The sequence below is a fragment of the Ammospiza caudacuta genome, chromosome 12, assembly GCF_027887145.1.
Source record: "Ammospiza caudacuta isolate bAmmCau1 chromosome 12, bAmmCau1.pri, whole genome shotgun sequence".
In the NCBI taxonomy this organism is placed as follows: Eukaryota; Metazoa; Chordata; class Aves; order Passeriformes; family Passerellidae; genus Ammospiza; species Ammospiza caudacuta.
Genome location: NC_080604.1, coordinates 9,007,426 through 9,031,957, shown reverse-complemented (window position 1 = coordinate 9,031,957; position 24,532 = coordinate 9,007,426). Strand labels below are relative to the sequence as shown.

Genomic DNA, 24,532 nt, shown 5'->3' with positions numbered 1-24,532 from the left:
AGCCTGGAAGAAAGCCTTGTAACATAAAGGATTATGTTACAGGGTGAAAGTGTGAGCCCAGAGAAACAATCTTTACACTTTCTCTCTCCTTAATGATTTAAAATTATTAAAGGTTTGAAGGGTGCAGGATAGGTCTTCAAGAGAAGGAAATAGCCAATTAAACACAGAACTTCATCACCAACTGTCTCCTACTTACCTTGCTGCCACACACCTGCAGATTTTCTGCACAACAAACAAAACCAGTTGCCTCAGGCCTGGCATCCTTGTCCTTCCCTCTGGCATCCACCTGAAGAGCTGGACACCGAGCCCCTCTGCCCTGTGACCTGCTGGGGACAGTGTGTGCTGTGCTGGGTCAGCAGCAAACCCCAGCCCACAGGGTCGTGGTGCAGCTGGGAAATGCTCAGGGGCACCTTCTCCACCAGTGCCACCCACCTAAAGCATTACACAGGTGATACCCATCATCACTTAGAGCTTCAGGAGATGAATGCTGCCAAAGCAACTGGGCTGCAGCAAGTTGGGTTGGGGTACATCCTTCATAAAGAAACCAGCCATGAGACCTGCTTGTTAAAATCCTTGTGTTTTCATGCTGGTGCCTGACTTCACCCTCACAACCAACTGGTGCTCACTGGTTCTCTGCAAGACCATGTCACACAGTGGGACAGTGCAGGACAGGATTGTCTTGCCTTTGGAATGAGTTAGACAAACTCTGCCAAGACAGACTGAAAAGCTCTGTTAATGATGGGACACATGCAGCTGGAACACAAACAGAGGGAGAGAAGCCAATCCTGCAGCCCAATGGCTGCTTCTAATGCCCATAAAAAGGCTGCAGATCCACAGCAGGAGGCAGCAAGGATGACTGGAAAGTCTCTGAAAGGAGTTCCAGGCATCAAATGCTTTGCTGTATCTCTCTCCAGTACCTGCTGTCAAACACTTCAAAGAAAAGCTCAGGAGATCCCAGTTGAGATAAATCTGAGAATAAGCTCCTTAGTCAAACATCTCAGCTTAACTCCTACTGCTTGGAGACTCAGAGGTGATTGCTTATACACCTGACTGGTTTTAAAGCACAAATTTAAACACTTTGCTTAGTCAAAAGCTTGCAACTCCTTTTGATTGTCACAGATTACTTTCTTTTGTCCAACAGCAAGAAGACTGAAGGAATCCAATGCCTAAGGAAAAAATATCTTTCCTTAAACTCACCTCTACTTCTTCCAAAAAGAAATTTAGTTTTGACAGCAGTCTAGAATGTAAGCATCCTACTATGAAAGCATAAGATCTAAAATGCTTGGTTTCAAGTCTCAAGAAAAACAGTCTGACTCTGCAGGTTTTGTTGGGGTGTTTTTGTGGCAAGAACAACCTCCTTCCACATGGAAGTGCTTTTCTGTCACAAGACCATAAAGATACCATTTACCACCCACTAAATTTCCACTGTCATCAAATATTTGTTACCAAAGAAAACTAAAAATTTTCTGCTGCTTAATCCATTGACATGTTTATATATTTTGACTCTCATTTTATTTTTTCAGATACCACCAGTCTATCTCTGCCTTTGTTTCTAAAAGAAATCAACTTTTACCATCTTCTTCAATACTACTGTAAGACATTTTGTTTAATGCAGTAATTAGAATTCAACATATTACTTTATGGGAGAACTCAACAAGAAATTTTATCATGTCATTAGTTAGTCTGGCTCGCATTCTTTTTCTGTACCACTGAAGCTCAGCTTCACACTGACTGGATTGCTGGAGAACTTTAATTTTTACCACAGTTATTGATGAATAAAATTAGCACTTCAGAATTCTTTACAGGTAGGCTTTTCTGCTTCCTTAAGCACGAAACACATGATAATTCAATTGCAATTAATTTTAAATATAAAGGAGCTACTGAAGATCCTTCTGAATTTGAAACCCATTTAAGTCAGGCATAAAAGGAAGACTATTTACAGTCATGACAATATGACTGTAAAGAACTGAAACTGTGGTTTTTTCATCTAAAATCTGTCATCTGATGAAAAAGAACAAAAAATGTTCAAGTTTATATGCAATTTCTTACTGGGGGTTAGTTCTGCCTCCGATAGCGCAGAGCCCATGTACATTATCTTCTAGATTGTGAGGTATAATGCAGTGGATTGCATTAAATGAGAAAAAGATGGAAAATGCAGTAAATAGGATAGTAAAGAATGTCACTTTATCTTAAAATCAGAATCTTCAGGATACTCTATCACGTGATAATGACAGAAGCAAATGTGATTTTTGCACAAAAGCTAAACCTGGGAGGAGGCATGTGCTCCACAACCAGATATTAGATAACACTTCTGCAATTAACTCTTTATGGTGGGTTGGACACCAGGCACCACCAAAGCCACTTTATCACTCCCCTTCACAACAGGACAGGGAAGAGAAAATACAATGAAAGGTTCATGGATTAAGGTCCAGGAGAGAGATTACTCACTAAATACCATCACAGGCAAAACACACTTGAATTTGGGATATTAACTGAATTTATTACTTGCAAAATCAGAGTAGGATAAAGAGAAGTAAAATAATCTTAAAACTACCTTCCTACTACGCCTCTCTCCTTCCCAAGCTCTGTCTCCTCTCCCCAGCAGCACAGGGAGACAGGGAATGGGGCTGCTGGTCTGTTCATCACGGACTGTTTCATTCACTAGTCAAAGAGTCTTTCCCCTCCTCCAACCTGGGGTCCCTCACATGGGATATAGTCCTGCACGAACTTTTCCAACCTCCAATAATCACTTCAAAAATGCTTTTAAAATACCTGCACTGTTTGCACTCATTCAAAGGTGTTTTGATTGCACAAATACATTCCATTGAAATAAGAAATTTTTAGAAGACAAAAATTGATAGTAATACAACAAGAGAACCATGCAAACTCTTTAGAACAATGTTCCAATTATCACTTGAACATTTCACTCACCAAATAGATTATGGAATTGGCTTCATCCACCTACTTCTGCCAAGTACCCCAGGTGCTATTTCTACCTTGGCTGTTAAGTCTGTAGCAGTTGAAGAAAGTTTAACAGCTAAAAGGATATATCAAGTATCAGAGATGCCTCTAGCCACAGCTAGAGCCTTGTTCAATTTGCCACCTTATTTGCATCACCCTTTCAAATGCAGTAAGCGAAATTCTCAAAATTTATGTTAATCTTGTCATGTACGGTTTTATACCATTTCCACTGACAAGGAAACTGCTGGCCATGACTGCTGCACAGAAAGGAAAAAACAGGGTTTCATTTGCTGAAATCTGTTGATTCCAGAACTGCTTATCCACACAGCATCTTTGCCAGCTGCCAGTCCTCAGCGTGCACAGCCCATGAGCAGAGCTGATCACTCTGTGCCCACGCTGCAGGAGAGCTCCAGCTGCTGTGCAATCTCAGCCTTGCTTCATCAGGGGAATCCACTCCTAGCACGGCAGTGGCACATTCAAGTGCCCATTAAAAGGCTCCAAATGCAGACACAAATCTCCAAACACACAGCAAAGCAAATATGAATCAAGAAGAAACACTTCTACTCACTCAGTCATCAGTGTAAATGCAACCCCTGCACATCCAGCAGGAAACAGCACAGGGATGTCCCAGCTGCACATATTTTCAGGGATAGCACATCAGTGAGGCCAGAGGACTCCAGTATCTGTTTTGTGCTGTAGTTGGCTCAGACACAAAAATAAAGATAAATGACAAACAGTAGCACCTTGCTGGAAAGCAAGTCTTCCCAGCTTCTTTTCCACTTTTCATGCAGGAGTTTCCTCAGTCAAACAGCCCATACCTCTCCCACCAGGTGGCTGATAAGAATATCCAGCTATCTGCAAGCAGCTCCACAGCATCAGTGAGCTAAAGCTTTTTTCCCCCTCTTTTGAGTGTACTCACAACCAAGCTATCACCAAAAACAGACAGTCTAATATATGCCAAACAATTAAGACAGCTTTTACAGATAACAGAAACACACTATATGCCCTAGCAGGCTCCAGAGAACACATTCAATGTAAAACCTTTAGAAGGACACCAGGTTTACTTAGATATTATGTCTGGCATTTAAACCGCTCTTGAGCATTTTGAGATGCCATTTTCCCCTTCAAATGTTTATCTTTTCAGTCTTTAGAGCATCTCTCCCTGATTTTCTAGTACTATCAAGCTAAACAAATCAGTACAAGCAAATTTTTGTGTGCAGATAAGACCAAAACCACAGTAGAAGACTGTGACATCAGCTGAACTACATGGTCACCTGCAGCTGATGCACTGCCCTGGTCTGTGGGCTAAACAGTCTGGCAGAAAAGGCAACATTCACATCTGTCTTTACAAATCCATTTCCCTGGTTAATGATTCCTGTTCATTTCTAGAGACACTACAACAGAAAAATGACACCACTGCTAGTACCAAAAAGTAAAATCTAGGAGGTGGCAACAACTACACAAAATCTGTAGGTGTGTTTACAAGCTACCTTTACAAAGAGGATTTTAGAATAAAGGAACAGAGGTGGAAAAGGATAATCTGTAACGTGAACACTTATTCTTCAAATTTCATTGTAATAAATCTTAGTTTTCCTTAGAAAGCCAAATATTTTCAAAGAATTAAGAAAAGACGAAAAACACGCCAAAGTAGGCACCATGTGTGTGCACACATTCACAATCCAGACTCATCAGGTACATGAAAAATCAAATTTTCCGGTATCAGCAGAGAGCATAACAAGGCAAAGGATATTTGCCTTAAACCAAAACACTGACAGTCTGAGACTGCTTTTGCTTCCTCTACCTGACAGATTCAAGTACATCCTCAAGAAATTACATAAGTAGGAGAGTAAGCAGGGCAGTTCTATTTCAGGCTTTGCCATTAACTTACCACAAAGGTTTGAGGACTTGATTTTTATTTGCAGTTGACCCATGTCATGATCATTATTTTTCCTATCTGCTATGTTTCAAAAGATCACTATTACATTCATTTATGTTCACCTTTTTTTTCATTTATACAAAAAGCCAATTGTTCCACTAACAAAAAAGGAAGTTTGCTATCCCACTAATTGGGGGAAGTATGCGGAGCTGGAGGAAAAAAGAAAAAAGGCCAACAACACCACAAACAAAAAAAACCCCCAATCATTCCCATCAATAAAATAATGATGCGTAAACATACAAGCATGTCTCCCACTTTACCCAAAACGCTGCCTATATGAAGCTTCTAACAAATTCTAAATCTGTGTAGCTGACACCAGTCCTCGACGCGGGAAGAATTTGCCTTTAATGCATGACAAAGTGTCAGGTGGCAGCGGAGCAAGGACTTTTCTCTAAAGGAGGATCCAGCTGTGCTGAGCCGAAGGCGCAGAGCATTCGCAGCGCAGTGGAACAAGGCAGGTCCCGTTCCATCCCAGCCGCGCTGCCGCCCGATGGACACCGCAGGCATCCCATGCCCGAATCCCGGGCATTTCCTCACTCAGTACCTCCAGCAGGGAGTAACCTGCTCTTTCCCTGCCCCAACATTAAATGCAGCACTCTCACATTAAATGCTCACTCTGCCTACAGCAATGAAGTCTCTTTCTAGGCTCTCATACAACTTTTAATTGGTGACCACCAATTTCATTCTAGGGCAGGGTAAGTCTTGGTTTTTTAGAAGAATATGTAATACACACAGTTATGGCTTTCTGTATATAAGGATATGATGTTATCTAAAGAAATATAAAAAGCACAAGGCAGTCCTTTGGCATTCCTCCAGCACAGACATGCTTTCAAACTCTTAAGTGTAATATAACACTCTTAAGTGTAATAATTTTGAACTAAAATGTGATAGATGAGTAATGCGATGATTGACTCACACAATTAACAAATTAACAAATATTTCTATAGGTTAAGAAAAGTTTTATAGATTTATAGTTATGTTTTACCCCCTCATGTGGTTATCAAGAGACAGCCAGGGTCAGGACATCTGGGAGGGCCAGCTTGGCACTATGGTGACATCTGACATCCAATGAGGATTTGAGGAAAAGGTCTCTACACTGGACAGAGAAGAAGGGGATGACGGACAGAACTTTGGGAGGGGTTAAAGGGTTAAAAGGCAAAACCTCCACTGTGTAGGTGAGGACATGGTAGGGAAAACCCTTTGCTCCCAGCACAGTAGCCTTTTTCTCTATTCAGTCTTCTGCTGTATTTTTGATAAGGTTTAATAAACCTTTCTAAATTATGAAAAGCAAGCCACCGTTTCTCACAAAAGCTTCTTCATGTTTGTTATTCAGATCTCAAGAAATTGTATAAACAAACAATTTGCAGACAAATTCCTTTAGTAGAACGTCTAGTCTCTGACCAGCCAGGGGAAAAAATTGTCCACAACATTATGTGCTTATGCACTTGACCTGATTTTATGCCAGGATCAGAGATGCTGATTTTGCAAAATGTACCTTCCAGTTGAAATCTGTACAGGATATTTTTATGTGTTGTGGGCTCTCAGTTAAAGAGATCTCTATCTGGAGTGCCAAAGTTAAAAAAAAAAAAAAAGGTTTTCAATCAATTATTCAAGGGTTTAAGCTACCTAAATAGGTAAATTCTACTTAAAATTTTGTCATTAAATCAACACAAGCTAGTCCCAAGAAGTGAATATCAGCTCTTCCACAAACAGCAAATTATTTAAATTTTTCTTATGAAAGCAGTTAATAAATAGAATCCTGTGAAATATCCGCTGAGTGTTATGTTTATGTTGCAATAAACATTCCACATTCATAATGTGGAATTCAGAAGACCTTCTCATTCGAAGACATACCATATTAATTTTGTGTGCATAAAACAAATACTACATAATCAGGTCTGTTATGAATAATTCAAGTCCAAGTTAAGTTTTGAATGCTTCTATTTTAATTGTATGCTGGTGCAACAAGATAATCACTATGTGAAATAACTATAGGTCAGCAAGACAAAAAAAGTGGCTTTCCTATTTCTGCTATCATATGTGATCAGTACATCGCAAATCCTCTTCAGGGCAGGGTCAAGTTTCTGCTCATGCTGTATCACCACTCTATACACACCATTTTCAGGTTCTCTTGCACCACAACTAAAAGATCATCCCTCAACATAGAAAATGCTATCAAAATAGCTGACATGTGGTTTTGTTACTTTCCATGAAAAAATAGAACACATTGCTAAAAGACAGTAATATGTAGCTCAGACATGGGTACTTAGGTGTAGGTATGAAACACAGTTCACAAGGAATGAAAAATATACAAATGCACCTGGAACCAAGTGCAAAAAGCTCAAACCATTTAAAAACAGAAAGTAACCCATTGATAGTTCAGAAGGCATTAAAAAAAATAAATGTAAAAAACACTGGACTTTTTCAATTTCTTGTCCTAATGTACAGCCCATACTACTCTTTCATGGCATTTCACAAATATTTCCTTGGCCTATTATCAAATAATCACAGCTCCCCAGCTTCCAAAGAGCACTGCTGGTAACTTTTAGCTCTTACACACCTCTGCTCACAGCACCCACCCTCACAAGGACACCCAGCTGGTTTGCATTTCTGCTGCTGACTCTCCAAATGCCACTGCTCTTTAAGCACAGGTGCACAGCCCCTTGATCCTCTGAATCTGCCAGCCCCAAAGGGGGAAGCCCAGGTGGGGCTGAGTGGGACACAGGGCCATGGCATTCCCAGGAGTGAGCTCCACCACAGCTCATGGCACAGCTGCTGAGCCGCCAACAACACTACAAACTGTGCTTAGCACAAACTGAGCTGCACAGGGAGAGCTCCTCCCATTCCTCCTCCCTACCCATCCAAGGACAGGCCAAGAAAGGTTGATAATGCAATTTTTAAAAAGTTCTTTAGTTTCATTCACCAGAAGTACATGTCACAGAGGAAGATTGTCTTTTATTTATATAACCTTAGGGCACTGAACTATTACTTATCCCTGTTATTAAAAAACCTAAGACTAGATCACATTTTATTTTATTTTAAAAAGTCCTCTACCCCAAGAGAAAAAACCAAAAAAAAAACCAAATAACAAAAAGCTAAACAAACAACAACAACAAAAAATAGAGCACATTAAGAACTCACTAACCACCTTTGATGTTTGGGGATTTTCAGTCATTGGGAAAGCAAAAGGTACAGAAGTGGTGTCCCTGGATTATTTTAACACACTGCCTGTGTTTATGCCTGGTTTGTTGCACTCTGCAGCACTATTTTCCAAACGCTTTTGTATTGCATCTTTTATCACATTGCAGATTAGCCAGCTCTTACAATGATGACAAATACTTATTTTAGACACCTCATTACTGTCCTAGCAAGTGTCACAGCATATCTCACAGTCAAGAGAGCCACCATACACAGAGTATCCCCATACAATTTCAGAAAGTTTCAGCCCATACACAGTAACACCATACCTCTTCAGAAGGCTTCAGGAGTCTGCCCGTACAGAGGAACATCCCACCACCTCAGGAGGCTGCAGGAGTCTGTCCTTTGTTAGCCCAACCTTTTATCCCCTCCAGTTGATGCACTGCACCTGTGTGGCCTCTGCTCCCTTTGGTGGTTGGTCAGTGCACACCAAGTCTCGTTACCTTTAATGCTGCTCACCTGTTTCTCACAGCTGTAGCTCATTGGGGATGATGAGGCTCAGCCCCACTCCCAATTACCACAAACTGTGCTCATACATGTTACAGACACTCTTCTTTGCTAATTGCTTTCAGTTGTTTGCAAGAGTTTATTCATAAACATCGAACATTTATAAATACCTATCAGGTCCAAACAATTTTTTTACTGTGGGACAGCTGCACTGTCAGAAACACTGTATTACAATTCCACTTTCAGAAAACACTCTTCTGTTATTCCCCTCTTAGCAAAGGACTTTACCCCATTATCATTAGGAAAATATAGCTCTTGCAAAGGAAGTATTAAAGTGTTTTTACATAATTTTTTTAAATTGCTGTTTCACATCAGAATTAAACATTCCTTCTTTATTAGTTCAGCTTAAAAACTCAGAGACAGAAGGTATTGTATTAAATTTGCCCATAAAGCTGTATAGTTACCCCCCAACTTTACAAGTGTGTATTCTCCTAGAAAAGGAATGCTAGCCAATATTTGCAGGGCAAGGTTTTTATAAAAATAAAATAAATTAAAACAAATTCCCGAGTTAGGGTTGAACATTCCCATGAACATAATGTACGTAGCCACATGCTTGTCATTAAATACAGGGCACAAAAGTTCCCTTTGGAGAGAAATGTTAAATTATTTCTGCACTTGGTTGTAATTCTATCATTACCGCAGAAGGCAACTGAGAACACTTCGTTTTTATGAAACCGTGACAGACTATTCCAACTCCCGTTACTATCCTAAACGCGACAGAGAAGCTCCAACAGCACTGGAATGATAAATTATTATTTATTTTATTTAATAAATAATAATATTTATTTATATAATAATATTATTTATTTAATAAATAATTTAACCAGACCCGCCCCCTCGGAGGGAGGAGCCGTTCCCTGAGCACCGCCCGCCTCAGGTCGGCCCCGCCGCGGCTGCCGAGGGGTCCCGGTACTGGGGCGGTGAGGAGATCTCTCGTTAATAACAGCGGCTGCTGAGGGTCCCGGGACCGGGGATGTGAGGGAACCCCTCGTTAATAAAAGCGGCTGTTGAGGAGTCCCGGTACCGGGACTGTGAGGGGATCCCTCGTTACCAGGGGCACTGGGAGGAGCCTGGTTAATAACAGCGGCTGCTCAGGGGGACCCCTCGTTATCCAGGATGCCGAGGGAAAACTCGTTAGTAACAGGGCTGCTGACAGAATAACAGAATCACAAACTTGGAAGAGACCTTCAAGATAATCGAGTCCAACCTGTTCCCTGACACCTCAACTAAACCATAGCACCGAGTGCCACATCCAGTCTTTTTTTTAACACATCCAGGGATGGTGACTCCACCACCTCCCGAGGCAGACCATTCCAGACAGGGACCCCTCGATAACAGGCGGTCCTGAGCGGGACCCCGTTAATCTCATGCCCTTGCCCTGAGGCGAAGGGACGCGGAACCCAGCGCCACCAAAGCACCCCGGCCGCTCCTCCGCGGGTGCCGCCGTCACCGCTCGCTGCCCATGCGCGCGGCGGCCGCGCAGGCGCAGGGGCGGGGCCGGGCCGGGCCGGCGGGCAGCCATGGTGTACATCTCGAACGGTGAGGGGCCGGGGCCCGCGGCACCGCGGTGTGTGTCCGCAGCGGTGGGGGGCCGGGCCGGGGGCTGGGCACCGACCGGGGGCACCGGGGCTGCGCTGCGCGGAGCGCCGCCCCCAGCGCCGCCGCTGCCGGGACAGCCGGGACAGCCGGGCAGGATCTGGCAGCTGCCGGTGTCGCGTCACCCGGCGCTGCCCTGCGGCCTGTGGCCGAGCCTGGTCTGCTTCTAAAGCGGATTTGGGGACTTTGACGAGTTCAAGTGCGTGCTGCAGACACCGGGAGCGTCACACGGCCACGCTTGAACCGCTTATGGGGAATCAGACTCTGCCTGGTGCTGTTTGTGGGTTTTCTGGACGGAGAGCCCCTGTGGCGGTGCTGACCCTTTTAGCTGACGTACTTGGGCAGTAACCTGCGGAAAATGAAACTCCCTGCCATGGAGAGCAGTTTCACCGTCCCAGCTGCAAACTCTGGACTTAGCAGATCTGGTTTTGTGTAATGCACTGTTCAGTGTCACACACTGAACGTCATTTCTTGTATCTGGATGTGTTACAGGACAAGTTTTGGATAACCAGAGTCGGGCTCCCTGGAGGTTGTCATCTATAACAGATTTCTTCTGGTCAATAGCAGATTTTGTGGTTCTGTTGTAAGTAGAAGTTAATTCTTTTGCTGAGCTTCATTTTAGATTTGACATAGGTAGAAGTTACACAGTGCTATCAGTACACAACAATAAAAATATTATATTTACTCTTTAGCATTCCATATGTATAAATGCTTTACTACAACTATGTGGTTGTGCCTGTTAAGCACAGTATACTTAACAAAAAGTGCATGAAAAGTGACTATAACTTATTGGCAGTTCAAATGAGTTTTCTTACATTTCATCTATGTTGACACTGCAAAAAGAAAATACACATTTTTGTTAAAAAGCATCTACTAGCTGATCAAATAATTAAGGTGTTTGGAGAATTTCTACTGGTGACAATTCTGACTATGTAAAAGTAATCACACAGTAAACAAAAATTTGGATCAAAGCCAGTTAACAAACAGAAAGTTCATGTGATGTTTTCAACAGTTCTTAGTGATTTCAGTTATAAATTTATACTTTATGCATTTCTTGTATATTACCAAGGAAACTAGATTTTATAATTTTAATACATAATTTATTATTATTTATAATTTAAAACATATAATGTAATTTAGATTTTATAATTTAAGCTTCATTGTAATTTGGAATTATTTCAGATTTTAGTTTTGTATGTAGGAGACAAATTGCCAAGATTTAAACAACAGTGATCGTGAGAAGATACACTGTTCATTCCTGAACACTACTTGCTGTTTTTCAGGCCATTTCTTTCCAATCACAATATTCAAAAACTGTACCTGGCTATCAATTCACCTAACCCTTGTTTTAATTTTTCAGTTTCCAGAGCATTATTCAACCAGATTTAAGAAGAAGAGGCTACACATCTTCCTCCTATTCAGGATACCATGATGGAAGAGGGTATTTTTTTCATATTCACACATTTTCCCCTCTCTTGGTGAAGTGACATGAATCTGAGTAGATTACAGTTGTGATTTGGGTTTGAATTGGGTTGTGCAGGAAGGCTAAAATGGTTATCTGCACTATTATTGGTAACAATACACAGCTTTGGACAGCTGCAATAGCAATACAGACAGACTAACATCTCTGAAAATATTTCTGAAGCCTGCCTAGGAGACAAGATATATCTTTGTTAAAATCTTATTTTCTTAGACATGTTTGTACTCAGCATTTGACTTGCATTAGTGCAGTCATTTCTTGTATTATATTACCTAAAGCAGAACACTGTTACAGGGGTGTAATTTCCATGAACACTGCAGCCAAAGGGTTTTGTAGGACTGTGTAAAAGCATCAGTGCTCTGTGGCCTTCTCACATCACACAGCAGTAATGAAACAGGAGAGGATTTCTGTGATAGTGGGGTTTGGGTTTTCTTACAGCTTTCCAGGTGAAACTCAACTTTAGAGATTCAGACTTTCTCGCTACTGACATCTAGAAGCAGTTATTGTATTTCTAGTTGAAAAGTTTAATGAAGGGAGAACTCCTTTCTTTTCAGGCCTCCAGCAAATCCTCGCCGTCGGATGGGCCGAATAAATCACTGGGGTGCAGGCCCCAGTCCACCACCCATGGCTGGAGGTGGATGAGGAAGGTAATTCCAAATCTGCTGCATCCTGCTTTGGAGGGTTTGGGGTTTTTTTTAATAGCAGTGTTAATGCAGGGTTAAGGTAGAATGGAGTGTTTTGTCCTCCTGCTGCACAAGTTACCAAAACAGAAAAATAACCAAAATTATTCAATAATAAAAGAAATAAAGATACTTCCAGTAAAGGGGAGAAAAAGCAGGGGGAAGGGATGTTAAAAATTATTTCGGTTTAGGAAGGGTGGGATTTCACTTTTAATTGCCCAGAAGTCGATGGACAAAGTGCAGCAAAGATTTTTGAGCACAGCTGATAAGTTATTTATAACTTCTCATCGTTTTTGGCTGCTAATTTAAAAATCGGATTGTTAGAAAATGATGCTTTGTTTGCATTTCTAATAGTTATATGACATATGATGGGTTTTGGCTAAAGTTGATATTTCTCAATAAAAAAGAAAGAAAAATATAAAGTTGTTACAAGACAGTAAAAATGGGTTTTTTCCCCCATTACAATGATACAACCATACCAATCTTGAATTCCAGTAAAGTGTAAAAATCAGAATTTCTTAAAAATAGAGGTAAAATTAAAAGAGGTTAAGATTAGAAGATTTCTTACAGCTGCCTGATGATATATTCTGTTTAATAATTAGTTTGGCTGCTGGGAGTTGCAGCTGACACTGAGTGTATTTACAGTATGGTTTTATTTACTTTAAGACTTAAGTAAATAATCCTTGTTTTTCATCAGTCACTCTCATTGTTACTATAATAAAAGTTACAAGGAAAAAAAAAAACCCATGCAGGTGGTTAATACCTGTAAACCTTGGAGGAAAAAGTTCATATACCAGGAAACACAGACACCAGTATTTCAGTTCACTGGAACAAGGATAAGCTTCTTCCAAGTGGGAGAAAAACCCCAGGACGTTGTGGTGGTTTTTTTTTTTTTCTTGTTGAGTAGACACAAGGCCAGCAAAGACTGTGGAGATGGCTTCTGGGTACTCACAGCAATGTGTAACCTGCTGAGAAATAGTTAGCAAGTCTTTAGCATGTCCCATTTAGCTAAATTAAAAGCGATATTATTTTAAATTTTTTACTTAATTTTATCTCACAAAGAAAGGCTTCTTTAAATGTACTGTTACTACTTTATCTTTTAGGTAAACGCCTGCTGAAGAGGCAGGCACAAGCATACACATCAGCCAGATGAAAAGAAGAGTTTAGTGCTGGACCAAATGGGGATGTGTATGCCTGACTGGAAACTGTTCTGTGATAGAAGCAGATCAATGAAGTTGTGCTGGGAACTCCTTCCTCAAGGATCCGGTGTAACTGAGCCACAGTTTCATTAAATACATGTTTACTGTCTAAAGTCTTTGTATAGTTTCTGAACATTTTACTGTAGTTGCAAAGTTGTAAGTAAATTATATTTGGCTTGTCACAAGGCTGATTTTCTCATCATTTTTAGAAACGGAAAAAATCTGAAGTACAATAAGTCTTCTGCTATTCAGATGAGATAAAAATACATATTTACAGTTGATAGAGATGGTCCCTCAAGAGTCAAAGCAGCAATTCCTAAGAGTTTTAATACTCACTCTCTCAGGACAAACACTCTCTACTTTGCTGTATTTTCCTTCTATTAATGATACTCTAAAAGCACTTCAAAAATGCAGTTAACAAATTACTTTGTTTTACAACCCTTGCTTCACTAAGGTCCATAATGGATTTTATAACAGAAACACCTCTTGAAAGAGCTTCATTCTCCACTATAAACTTACTGAAACGTGTAAAAACATTTACTGTACAAATTTTGGGGTTTTTTTACAATAAAAATAGGTGTTGTTATTATTACATGAAGAAAAAAGAGGTCAACTCAAATACTGACAGCTATCCCAGAGTAGCTATTTTCTTTCAAATAGTAACTAGCTTTTATCTTATGTTCCCCTTTTCAGGATGGGAATTTCTCATTGTTCTTGCACTGAATGTATTCCTTAACAGTCCTTAGCGGGAGATTAATCAACAATGCCCCTCAATTAACAAGCCACTCCAGCAGATACCACTCCTACCTAACACAAAATCCCTCTCTTTTAGACTCGGCTGTGTAACAGCAACTTTGAGCCTTTAAAACCCACATCTCCCCCAGCTCCAGCTAAACATCCTCTCTGCACAGTTTATAAAGGAGCTCACAAACAGGGACGTCCTTACATGGTTAGCTCCTTACAGCTGTACCACCTACACCAGCTTGTATAGAATATTTTAAGCTGTGGTATATATAGAATATACCACGTACTACAGCCTTTGTATGGAGTATTTTAAGCTGTTGGAGGGCCGTATGTCCCTCCTGCAGCCCCTCCAGCAGTACCAGCCCAGCTGACAATGTTTGGCTGGTGCTCCACCAGACCCGCGGCAGCGGCGGGGCTGCTCCCCAGGCTCCCCGTGCCGCTGCCGGGCCCCTCAGCACCGGGGCCGGAGCTCCGCGCTCCGCTCCAAGCGGGGCCATCCCAGGCAGGGCCCAGGAGCCGCCGAGGCCCCTCCCGGTACCTGTTGGGGGGCGGTGCCCGGCCAGGGCCCGCCCGCTTCCGCCCCGCGCCGGGCTCGGCGCCGCTCGGGCCGGGCAGACGCGGCTTCCGCCCGGCCGGAGCATGACCCAGGCGGAGAAAGGCGAGGCGGAGAACGGCAAGGACAAGGAGCGCGACCGGGAACGCGAGCAGCGCGGCGTGAAGCGGCCCATCGTCCCCGCCGCCGTGCCCGAGTCGCTGCAGGAGGTGAGGCCGGGGCCGAGCGGCGGCTGCCGGGCGCTGCTCCCTCCCCGCTGGGGCGGGCCCGGGCCGGGCTCGGCCTTTTAAAGGCCGGCGGAGAGGGGTGTGGAAGTGCCGGGAGGGCTCCAGGTGGTCCCGGGGGCCCGCTCTGACTCCGTGCTCGTTGTGCCGCTTGCAGCAAATACAGAGCAACTTCATCGTGGTGATCCACCCCGGCTCCACCACCCTGCGGCTCGGGCGGGCCACGGACACGCTGCCCGCGGGCATCCCGCACGTGATCGCGCGGCGGCACAAGCAGCCGGGCCAGGCGGCCTACAGGGACAGCTGGCTCCTCAGGGACGGCCTCAATGTAAGCGGCACCGCCTCGCCGGAACCCGCCTGCCCACCGCCCGTTCTGCGGCGGTTTGGTTTGTTGTGTGGTGCATGTGTGCCCTTCATCCTTCATGATTTTCCAGAAGAGAGTTCATCTCCTGTCAAACTTGTGTTTCACCCCTTTAAGGACTGTAGGTGCCACCTACTGAAGTCAGTAGGCTTGGACCAGTCTGTGTTTGCGTTTTATTTGATTCGTTTGCAATGAACTAAACCCGAGGAATTGATAGGTTGAGGGTTTGTACATGTTGATTTCCCTGTGCTAAAGTCTGGTACCACAGTCAGTATTTCTTCTGCTGGAATGCCAGCTGTAGGATTCGAATGTGTTGGTTACTAGTTAGTGACTTGGGTAGCACAGCAAGCCATTTTAGTCCAGTCTGGTCAAAAGACATATGTAATAATCTGAATCTGTAAAAATCGAACTAACCTCTCTAATATTAAACGTCACAGTTAAATAATTGAGATCTGTTTTAAACATTTTTGCTCCTACTTCATATGTCTGTAGTTAAGTAGATAATGGTCTGACATGTCACTAGAGGTGAAGTCCAGTGGCCACTAAAAGCAGTTAAAAGATTCAAGTTGACTTGAATAGGTGTTGGGAACTCTAAACAATATAAACAATAGTTTATTTAAAAATGAGCGTAAGTCCATTTTGGATTGTACCAACATCTGTCCTTTCTACTGTCCAAATTCGATCAGTAATGGTTTCATTGTTTCCTAATAGCTTCAGTATTGCTAGTATACAGACATGGTTTGAAAGTATTTATGTTGCATATTTGGGGTTTTTCCTTAGAAACCTGAAAGTACTGAGCAGAGACAAAATGGCCTTAAAATGGTGGACCAAGCAATATGGTCCAAAAAGATGTCGAATGGAGCGAGGCGCATTCCGGTGTCACCTGATCAGGTAACTCGTTCTGAGGTCTTATTAAATTGTTCATTCACACAATCCTTCAGTGAGATGCTGTGCTTCAGTGGACAAGAATTAATACCCTTTCTAGACCAAACATGGATAAGTGTTATTGTGCTACCTAACTCTGAAAACATGAGAAAATTTATATTATAAGTATATTATAAGGGCTGGGTTCAAAGGGGTATCTCATTTTTCTTCCATGCATAAAAAGTGACTGGTGAAATATTTATCAACAGGATTTGGTTTGGTTACATTTCAGGCCAGGTCCTACAACAGACAGATGAGGCCTGCCATTTTGGATCACAGCTCTGGGGCCAAGTGGACAAACACATCAAATCACCCTGAGTTTTTGGTGGGAGAAGAGGTAAGATTGATTTTCCTGCTGAATGAGGCTTTGTGTGTTTTAATGCAGCCATGGATTAGTTGCAGTCTCTTAGTACAGTTGCTGTAAGTTAGTACATACTGAAAGATGTGTAAAGCTAACCAAACAAAACTGAGAAACTTTACTGTGGAGGAACTGAGTATTTTTTATCATTCAGCAAGACAAGAGGATTCCCCTATTTGCTTAACAAGTATCTTGGATCCCTTGCTACTATAAATCAGTGTTTTTGCAGGGAATAGGTGAGAACTTTACCTATATGGCATAATTCAGAGAAAAGGCAAGAAACTGATAAAAGTATCACTACATGAAATTGCTGCTGAGTAACTTGATATTTGTGGGCTTCAAAGTGTTTAAACTATTTTAATTTCTAAAATGAGATAGTGGAAAAATATACCGTTATATTCACTAGATGTCTGTGGGCAAAAACATTCAAAATTCAAACAATTTAGATCATGTATTTGTTTTAAGATCATGTCTTTTTATTTTAATGGTTTATTATCAAAGCCCTGTTACAAAGAAACGTGCTGTATTGCTGTTACATCAGTCTGAGCTCTGCAGTGTCTTCTATGTGCTTCTGAAATACTTTTCTTCCCAGTTGTTCCTCATTTTGTTCCTGGTTTTTTTTTTTGGGAAAAGCAATGCCCAGGATGTAATCTCTCATTTTCAGGCCCTGTATGTTAATCCATTAGATTCTTACAACATACACTGGCCCATAAGAAGGGGGCAGCTGAACCTCCATGCAGGACCTGGTGGCTCCCTCACTGCAGTACTGGCAGACCTGGAAGTTATATGGTCACATGCAATACAAAAATACCTGGAAATACCCCTGAAAGACCTAAAGGTGAGCTGTGAACAGCACATTTTTGTGGTGTGGGCTGTATCCACTTCTCTGAGTGTTATTGTAAAAGGGAAGCAACTTGCTGGTATTGGTAGCCTCTTACTGGTGCTTTCCTTAATAAATACCTTCTTTCTGCTGGTGAGTTCCCAAGACTTCATCTGGAATTTTGTCCATGTCTTTAAAACAAAAGCTGTTGATAGAACCTTTAACAAGGATGTATAGAAATCCCATTTTAGACACTTCAGTCTTAGTCTTTGTTTGGGTTTTTTTTGTTGGCTGTAAAGGAGGCACCTGGGGAAGGGCTGCCTAATACTTGTGTAATTACTTATCCTTGGCAAGTTTGTCTCATGCCTTATGTATTTTAAACATTTTAAGGGCTATAGACTCTTGGCACTTACTTAAGAGCATGTTTTTTAAAGTATTGAAAACCTTCCTCTTTCCTAAAATTTTGATTTTTTTTTTTTTTAAATAAGTTGTATATCAAATTTTATTTGAGAGCTGGCTTTAATTTACTCTTCTTGTCTTCAGTACTACAGATGCATTTTACTAATTCCAGACATCTATAATAAACAACATGTGAAAGAACTGGTAAATATGATCCTAATGAAGATGGGCTTCTCAGGTAAAAACCATAATGAAGCAAGTACTTAATTATTAATTGCATAAGGATTTTTTTTCTTTTAAAGCATATTTTTGCACATCAGTCTCAGGTTAGCTGGGACTAGCACCCTCATCTTTTGCCAATCATGTAACTGCTGTCTCTTTTAAAGGGGCAAAATGGTTGGCTAATATTGAAACAAATTTTTTGGTTTACTGTTATGCATTCCAGCTGTGGGTTTCTCATTCAGCTGAGGTACAAGCAGCATCAATCTGTTTTCTTAAATATTTCTACAATGCATGACTGTCTAGAAGGACAGACTGGAATCTCTGGTACTTCCCACGTTTAATAAGTCTGGGCTTGTGACACAAATGTAAAGGTGGATTGTAGGGAAAACAGAGGGTAAAATTGGATCTTATTTCAGAACTACTTAAAGACCATATCTGAAATGCTAATAATGCTATTTGATTAAAACCAGAAAAAAATTAGGAAAGCACTTCATGTACATCCAGTAGCCAAGACCCTGCACAACCAGATTAAAAAAATAATTGCAATTTGGAGACAATACCTTTAATTTTGTAGGAAAAGAATCATTTGACCCTGCTTCTTTAGCTTCTTTTCAGGACTTTTAAAGCCTTATTAAAAAAAAAAAAATCTCTTAAGTACCCCCACACCATCTTCACTAAATAGACAGGCTTTCAGTCAGGCTATTTGTAGCTCTTGAAAAGACATAAAAAGTCCTTTAAATGTCAGCAACATTACTGTAAAATTTGACATAAATTTCATGCAATTTTTTTCATGTTGCTAGGAATTATTGTACACCAGGAGTCTGTCTGTGCTACCTTTGGGAGTGGTTTAAGCAGTGCCTGCATTGTAGATGTGGGAGATCAGAAGACAAGTGTTTGCTGTGTAGAAGATGGTGTTTCCCATCGCAATACCAGGTACCTTGGAGTGTACAAAATTATTAGAATCTTGGACTTATTTGCTTACCAAAGATTGGACTTTTTAAAGGAGACAAAATTTATATAAATATTGGGTTTTTTTTGCTCTGAGGCATTTAACAGAGACAACTGTTACAATATAAACCTTAAAGAATTATCTTTAAAAGAAGAAAACAGGCAGAACTGATGAGAACCAATACTGTGTTCTGCAAGCTGTGGAAGTCATGATTCCAGCATGTCTAAAATGTCCCTAACATTCCTCTCCCTATTGCTGCAGTCAGCCAGTATTTCAGAAACTAGATAAAAAGATCTCTTTCTTCTCTGTGCTTTAGGCTGTGCCTTGCATATGGGGGATCTGATGTGTCAAGGTGTTTTTATTGGCTTATGCAACGAGCAGGATTCCCATACAGAGACTGCCAGTTAACCAATAAGTTGGATTGCCTGCTGCTCCAGCACCTAAAAGAGACATTTTGTCATCTAGATCAGGTGAGAAGGGGAAAATCGCGTGTTATACAAGTAATATTTTTTCTTTTACAGAATGTTACTCTGGGGATCCTTTTTGTGAGTTCAAGTTAATTTAAATATTTTACTCAGAATACTGGCAAAAGCTGTAGAAGCTTTAGACTTGAAAAGTTTAAAGTTGGTTTATTTTTCATCTAGCTGAAAGGAATCCTAACCCTTAGAAAGATAATTTCTTTGTACTTATTGCTGAAAGAATCTGATAATAGTTGCATACTTGCTGGTTTTCAACTTCAGTTCTGTAAGATCTGCCAGCAGGTCTCTTCTTCCTGCAAAACCCCCATTGCAGAGGCTTAGGCATGTAGGAAGCTGTCTGGCACATCATACTGCATGGAAAAGACTTTTAAAAACTCAAGAATAGGTAAATAAAGTCCATTGTTAGAAGAGAGTTTTGTTACTTTTAGCTATTTTCTGTAGCTAAACAGATTACATAGCATGATAAAAATAAAAGATACCTTTTTTTTTGTTTGCATTGTTTCTTACCTTAGGATATTTCTGGATTACAAGATCACGAGTTCCAAATTCGGCATCCGGACTCTCCGGCTTTATTGTACCAGTTCCGATTAGGGGATGAAAAATTACAGGTCATTTTTAAATTAAATTACAAATATAATGAGACTCAGAGCCTCAATTTGTATCAGTCCAGTGCTACTAAGCCCATGTAATTTATGGATTGTTCTTAAACTGCTTGTAGATAAAACTAATTCCTGTATGGATGGGTGGGCCTAATGCAGAACTGGTGGATGCACGAGACTTTCTAAGTAGCTTTAGCCACAATTGTTGTTACTTCATCTAAATAATATCCTTCAAGTGCAAAGTATTAATGTTAATTCTGCAAGTTTTTCAGTTCACCATTGAATTTTCTAATTTTATCACAAATGACATTTGAGTACTTGTTTATCATACAATGCTAAGTCTGTAAAGAAACTTGTGTATTTACTGGGATATATTTTAATTATAAAAAACAGAAGACACTTTAGTATTTTACAGACTACCTGGAAAAAGAAAACACCTCTATTTAATTTTGAATTGTGAGAAAAATAGAACATTTCCTTTTTCTGTAGTAAATGCCATAAGAAGGAATATTGTAGTAAAATCATGCCAAATCTCTCTTCAGGCACCCATGGCTCTGTTTTATCCAGCAACTTTTGGAATTGTTGGTCAAAAAATGACAATTTTGCAGCACAGGTCACAAGGTGATCCTGAGGATCCTCATGATGAACATTATCTGCTGGCCACACAAAGTAAGCAGGAGCAGGTGTGTGATTGCTGGTTTTATTTTTCATGAACTATCATTTAATTGGGGAATTAAATGAAGACTCATTAGCTTACCTCAGAAACCAGAGTTTGTAACCTTGGTCAGAAGTATTAAAGAATAAATTTAAAGTGAGTAGTTACAGATGCCTAAACAATTTTTCAATTAAAGTGTGCATTTTTAAAGTCTAAGAAGGGATCCCTCTATTATGGGATTGAGCAATCAGATGGAGTTCAAAATAAGCCCTTACTTAGAACATGAGGATTAAAATGAAAATTAGATGAGGGAATAACGCAGGGCTTAACCTTGCTGTGCAGAAAGGTGAAGGGAAGTACAATGGTGCTTAGTTAAGTCTTTGTACTGTTCTGTGACCTTTTTGCATTTTTGTTTTCTCATTTTTAAGTCTGCAAAAGCTACAGCTGACAGAAAGTCTATGTCAAAGCCTGGTGCACTTGAAGGAGAGTTGAGAGGCCAATCCTCAGACATTTCAGAGAGGATCTACCCACAAGAAGTGGAGCTGGGCTCTTCCCAGGGTGACTGTATGATACCTGGCAATGATTCAGAGGAGCCTTTAACTGCACACATGTCCAGGAAAACTGCTATTTCCCAGTTTGAAGGCAAAGCCTTGGGCCTGGACAAAGCCATCCTTCATAGCATCGACTGCTGTGGTAAGAATTACATTTGTACCAGTCTGTGGAACAGACCTCAGGGTGGATTTATGTAACTCCTGTTTTTCACCAAAGAAAGATGTGTCCCTAGGTTTTACAGTCTGTAGAGTAGCTACACTGTTTCTTATGCTTGCATCTATGTTGATGTTTCTTGAGGTATGTATCCAAGGAATAGAAGAAGAATTTTAAAAGCAAACATCAATTTCCATCTGGTTTGACTTGCACTAAACTAATTGTAACACAGGCCATAATAACTTTAAAACACAAATCTATGTCTGTATATTCTTTCATTCCAGCATCTGATGATACAAAAAAGAAGATGTACAGCTCCATCTTAGTAGTGGGAGGAGGCCTTATGTTTCATAAAGCTCAAGAGTTCCTTCAACACCGAATTCTCAACAAAATGCCACCTTCTTTCAGAAGAGTTGTTGAAAATGTTGAGGTCATCACAAGGCCTAAGGTAACTGTTAACTGATAGCTAAGTAAATAGTAAACTATGATTGGTGGAAATCTTTGAAAGGTTAAAAGAAAAAAATTCTTTTAAAATCCCAGAGTAGTTGAATATCTGAGATTTAAAGGAGCTCTCAGCCTATAACATAGCACTGGCTGGTTAGGGACAGGGAGTTAGAGGCAAAGCAAGAGAGTGACTGGTACAGATCACTGAAGTGTTTATTAGCTCAAGGCCCTATTCTTAAAGAAGTAGTTAGTACTGGCCCATGAAGGTAACCTGTCTCCTCAGAAAGAAATTGGGATTTTTTTATTTTTTAGTACTATAAAGATAATAGAAAAATAGACATGGAGATTAATTTTCATTTGGCATAAATCAGGCAAAACTTGTAAATATATTTTCATCTATTTCAGAGCCTACACTACTGAAGGGAAGATTTTCATTATGTGCTTAGAAAGCATCTTAAAACAAAGTGACTTCTCAAAGCATCTTGAATATCATTTGAATATTTTTATCCCACTACTCTTTCCTGGATAATACTGAAAAACTTTTCCCCTGCCCCATCAGATTCTAACTAGTAAATAGTGTCAGAAAATAGGATACAGCTTTGGAGAATGATGCAGAATGAGACCACTGACTGTGTGCAATGTGTGTTTTGAATTTAGGATATGGATCCACGTTTAATAGCCTGGAAAGGAGGGGCAGTTCTGGCCTGTCTGGACACAACCCAGGAGCTGTGGATATACCAGAGGGAGTGGCAGCGCTTCGGGGTCAGGATGCTGCGGGAGCGAGCTGCCTTTGTGTGGTAAAGGAGGGGCTTACAGAGGAACCTGTGGAAACTTCACTGAAGACTCCTTTCCCCAAATGCCCTTTTTTCCCAGTGCACATGAATTGATCTTCAGCTGATAACATATTTTTTGTATTTTATTAATATTAACTTCAACTGAAATTTTTCTGGATATGTTGTAAAATACCAAAAGACTTACTGAATTCATTTGACTTCAGCTACCCTTTGTCTTTTAAATTGTATGCATTGAATTCTGCATACAGACTACCACTGTCATCTCCAGAGTAACTATATTTATATTATACAGGTAATGTATATTTATATTATACAGGTAATGTATATTAAAATTGCACAATGTAGGAACTTATGTGAGAGATGTTAAGCCAAGATTCATTCCAGAAACATGTACACAGAAGCAACATTTGAAGAGTTCAGCTGTGGGTTTAATGTAATATTCTGATTGCTACTCTAATGTTACCAGGAGATGAAATTGTTATATAAGTGATCATTAGGGTAAAAGTGAAATGAAGAACTAAAACTACAGTCACTGTTTGTATTTTACTTATGTAATACATTATTTTATTCAATGGAAAAACAAAGAATTTGGAAGTGGAGTATTTTTTTCCTTGCCGTGTACTTATCATCAAAACTTCTTAGTTTTTCATTATCTATTGTAAAGTCCACTTTTTTCCTTATTTTACAAAAATCAATATAATACACTCAAAAGACCAAGCTGCAGTTTTACACAGCCAGCACATCTTCCAGTTCACTCCACCTGAGGGCAGTGAGGCTGCACTCCTCAAGCACCCTGCAACACCAACCAGACCTGGTTTGGTTGGGCAGTTGCCTTCAAAACCACAGGACTGGTTTGAACTGAAGTACTAAAGCTGGAGCTTCCTGAACAACCTTGAGAGCATTCCTATTGCAGTAATACCTAAAAGGCAGTGTCTTTCATATGACCTTATCTAAAAGGATACTTGCAGCAAAACTTCAGAATACAAAAGCTCAGGAAGGTGAGAACTCTTACCTCTGTCTGAGATGGCAATGAGACACAGTCACAAGTACAGCAGCAAGGAGAAATCACTCACATCCTCCAGCTGAATGGATTGTGAGGAGCTCTAAAAGAGAAAAAAATCACTTTGAAACAAGTCTTTAAAAGCTATCATCAGTTATCATAATACCAATATTTGGTATGTATGCATTTGTTTATGTGTATATTAATAGAATTTAGAGAAATGCACACAGATTTACTGAAATTATAATTTCCAATGTCCCTACAGTGAAAGTGTGCTAAAATGCAATGCAAAATTATTCATAATCAATATTAGAGTTGTTGATTACATTACTTAATTTATTTCATTTTCTTCCCTACTTTGAAAGAAACAAGGCATATCAGTCTGAGTCTGCTCCCTGCCAATTCCGCCCATGTCAATGTACCTCCCCCTGCAACCTGAGGTCTCATCAATCATCACCTCATCTCCTCTCTTCCTTTTTGTTTAGAGTTTTACCCTGAGCAAGAGCTACAAAATAACAAATTCCTGAAGTGCGGCATTACTCTAATGAGCATAAAACTTAGGAGGAAGGTGAAAGGAAGGTGGAAAGTGATTATACTGCCAATGCCAGTATAATCAAGTCGCCTAAGACCAAAATCATCTGCTTCTTGACAGGATTTTAACATCCAAACATCTGTATAACCAAAACATTTCTTTTTCGCAGATCTTTGCAAACATCCCTGGGAAAATCAACTGAATATACCTGAT

The 24,532-nt window shown here is 40.5% G+C and overlaps 2 protein-coding genes and 1 long non-coding RNA gene across 4 annotated transcripts; 2 read left to right on the top strand and 1 right to left on the bottom strand.

The window, feature by feature from the left end:
* The first annotated feature begins 10,073 nt into the window (after positions 1 to 10,073).
* Positions 10,074 to 13,670, top strand: SELENOK (selenoprotein K). Of its 2 annotated transcripts, XM_058813031.1 has the most exons (5): positions 10,075 to 10,141; positions 10,691 to 10,781; positions 11,559 to 11,639; positions 12,233 to 12,325; positions 13,462 to 13,670. In XM_058813031.1, the coding sequence occupies exons 1-5, from the start codon at positions 10,123 to 10,125 to the stop codon at positions 13,463 to 13,465; spliced, it is 288 nt and encodes a 95-aa protein (XP_058669014.1). In that variant the 5' UTR covers positions 10,075 to 10,122; the 3' UTR covers positions 13,466 to 13,670. The 2 variants fall into 2 exon arrangements, with proteins under 2 accessions (XP_058669015.1, XP_058669014.1); XM_058813032.1 differs by lacking the exon at positions 13,462 to 13,670 and having other exon boundaries at positions 10,074 to 10,141; positions 12,233 to 12,320.
* A 1,230-nt stretch (positions 13,671 to 14,900) lies between these two features.
* ACTR8 (actin related protein 8) lies at positions 14,901 to 23,373 on the top strand. Its single transcript, XM_058812949.1, has 13 exons — positions 14,901 to 15,063; positions 15,236 to 15,406; positions 16,220 to 16,330; positions 16,596 to 16,700; positions 17,386 to 17,559; positions 18,085 to 18,178; positions 18,963 to 19,095; positions 19,428 to 19,581; positions 20,103 to 20,198; positions 20,732 to 20,872; positions 21,273 to 21,537; positions 21,834 to 21,997; positions 22,651 to 23,373. The coding sequence occupies exons 1-13, from the start codon at positions 14,941 to 14,943 to the stop codon at positions 22,792 to 22,794; spliced, it is 1,875 nt and encodes a 624-aa protein (XP_058668932.1). The 5' UTR covers positions 14,901 to 14,940; the 3' UTR covers positions 22,795 to 23,373.
* On the bottom strand, positions 17,198 to 23,892 carry LOC131563075 (uncharacterized). Its single transcript, XR_009275275.1, has 5 exons — positions 23,800 to 23,892; positions 20,098 to 20,157; positions 19,832 to 19,883; positions 18,723 to 18,789; positions 17,198 to 17,746 (listed from the first exon to the last, which is right to left on the bottom strand). It is a non-coding gene; the product is annotated as an uncharacterized LOC131563075 (long non-coding RNA).
* Between the last annotated feature and the right edge of the window lie 640 nt (positions 23,893 to 24,532).

What these genes read in the sequence shown, in the direction of transcription:
- SELENOK (XM_058813032.1), top strand. An exon ending in GCAGATTTTGTGGTTCTGTT is followed by an intron (nt 10,782 to 11,558) that starts GTAAGTAGAAGT and finishes TTAATTTTTCAG; the next exon opens with TTTCCAGAGCATTATTCAAC. An exon ending in GGATACCATGATGGAAGAGG is followed by an intron (nt 11,640 to 12,232) that starts GTATTTTTTTCA and finishes CTTTCTTTTCAG; the next exon opens with GCCTCCAGCAAATCCTCGCC.
- ACTR8 (XM_058812949.1), top strand. Translation starts at nt 14,941, where the DNA reads ATGACCCAGGCGGAGAAAGGCGAGGCGGAGAACGGCAAGGACAAGGAG. An exon ending in TGCCCGAGTCGCTGCAGGAG is followed by an intron (nt 15,064 to 15,235) that starts GTGAGGCCGGGG and finishes TGCCGCTTGCAG; the next exon opens with CAAATACAGAGCAACTTCAT. An exon ending in AGTTTTTGGTGGGAGAAGAG is followed by an intron (nt 16,701 to 17,385) that starts GTAAGATTGATT and finishes TCTCATTTTCAG; the next exon opens with GCCCTGTATGTTAATCCATT.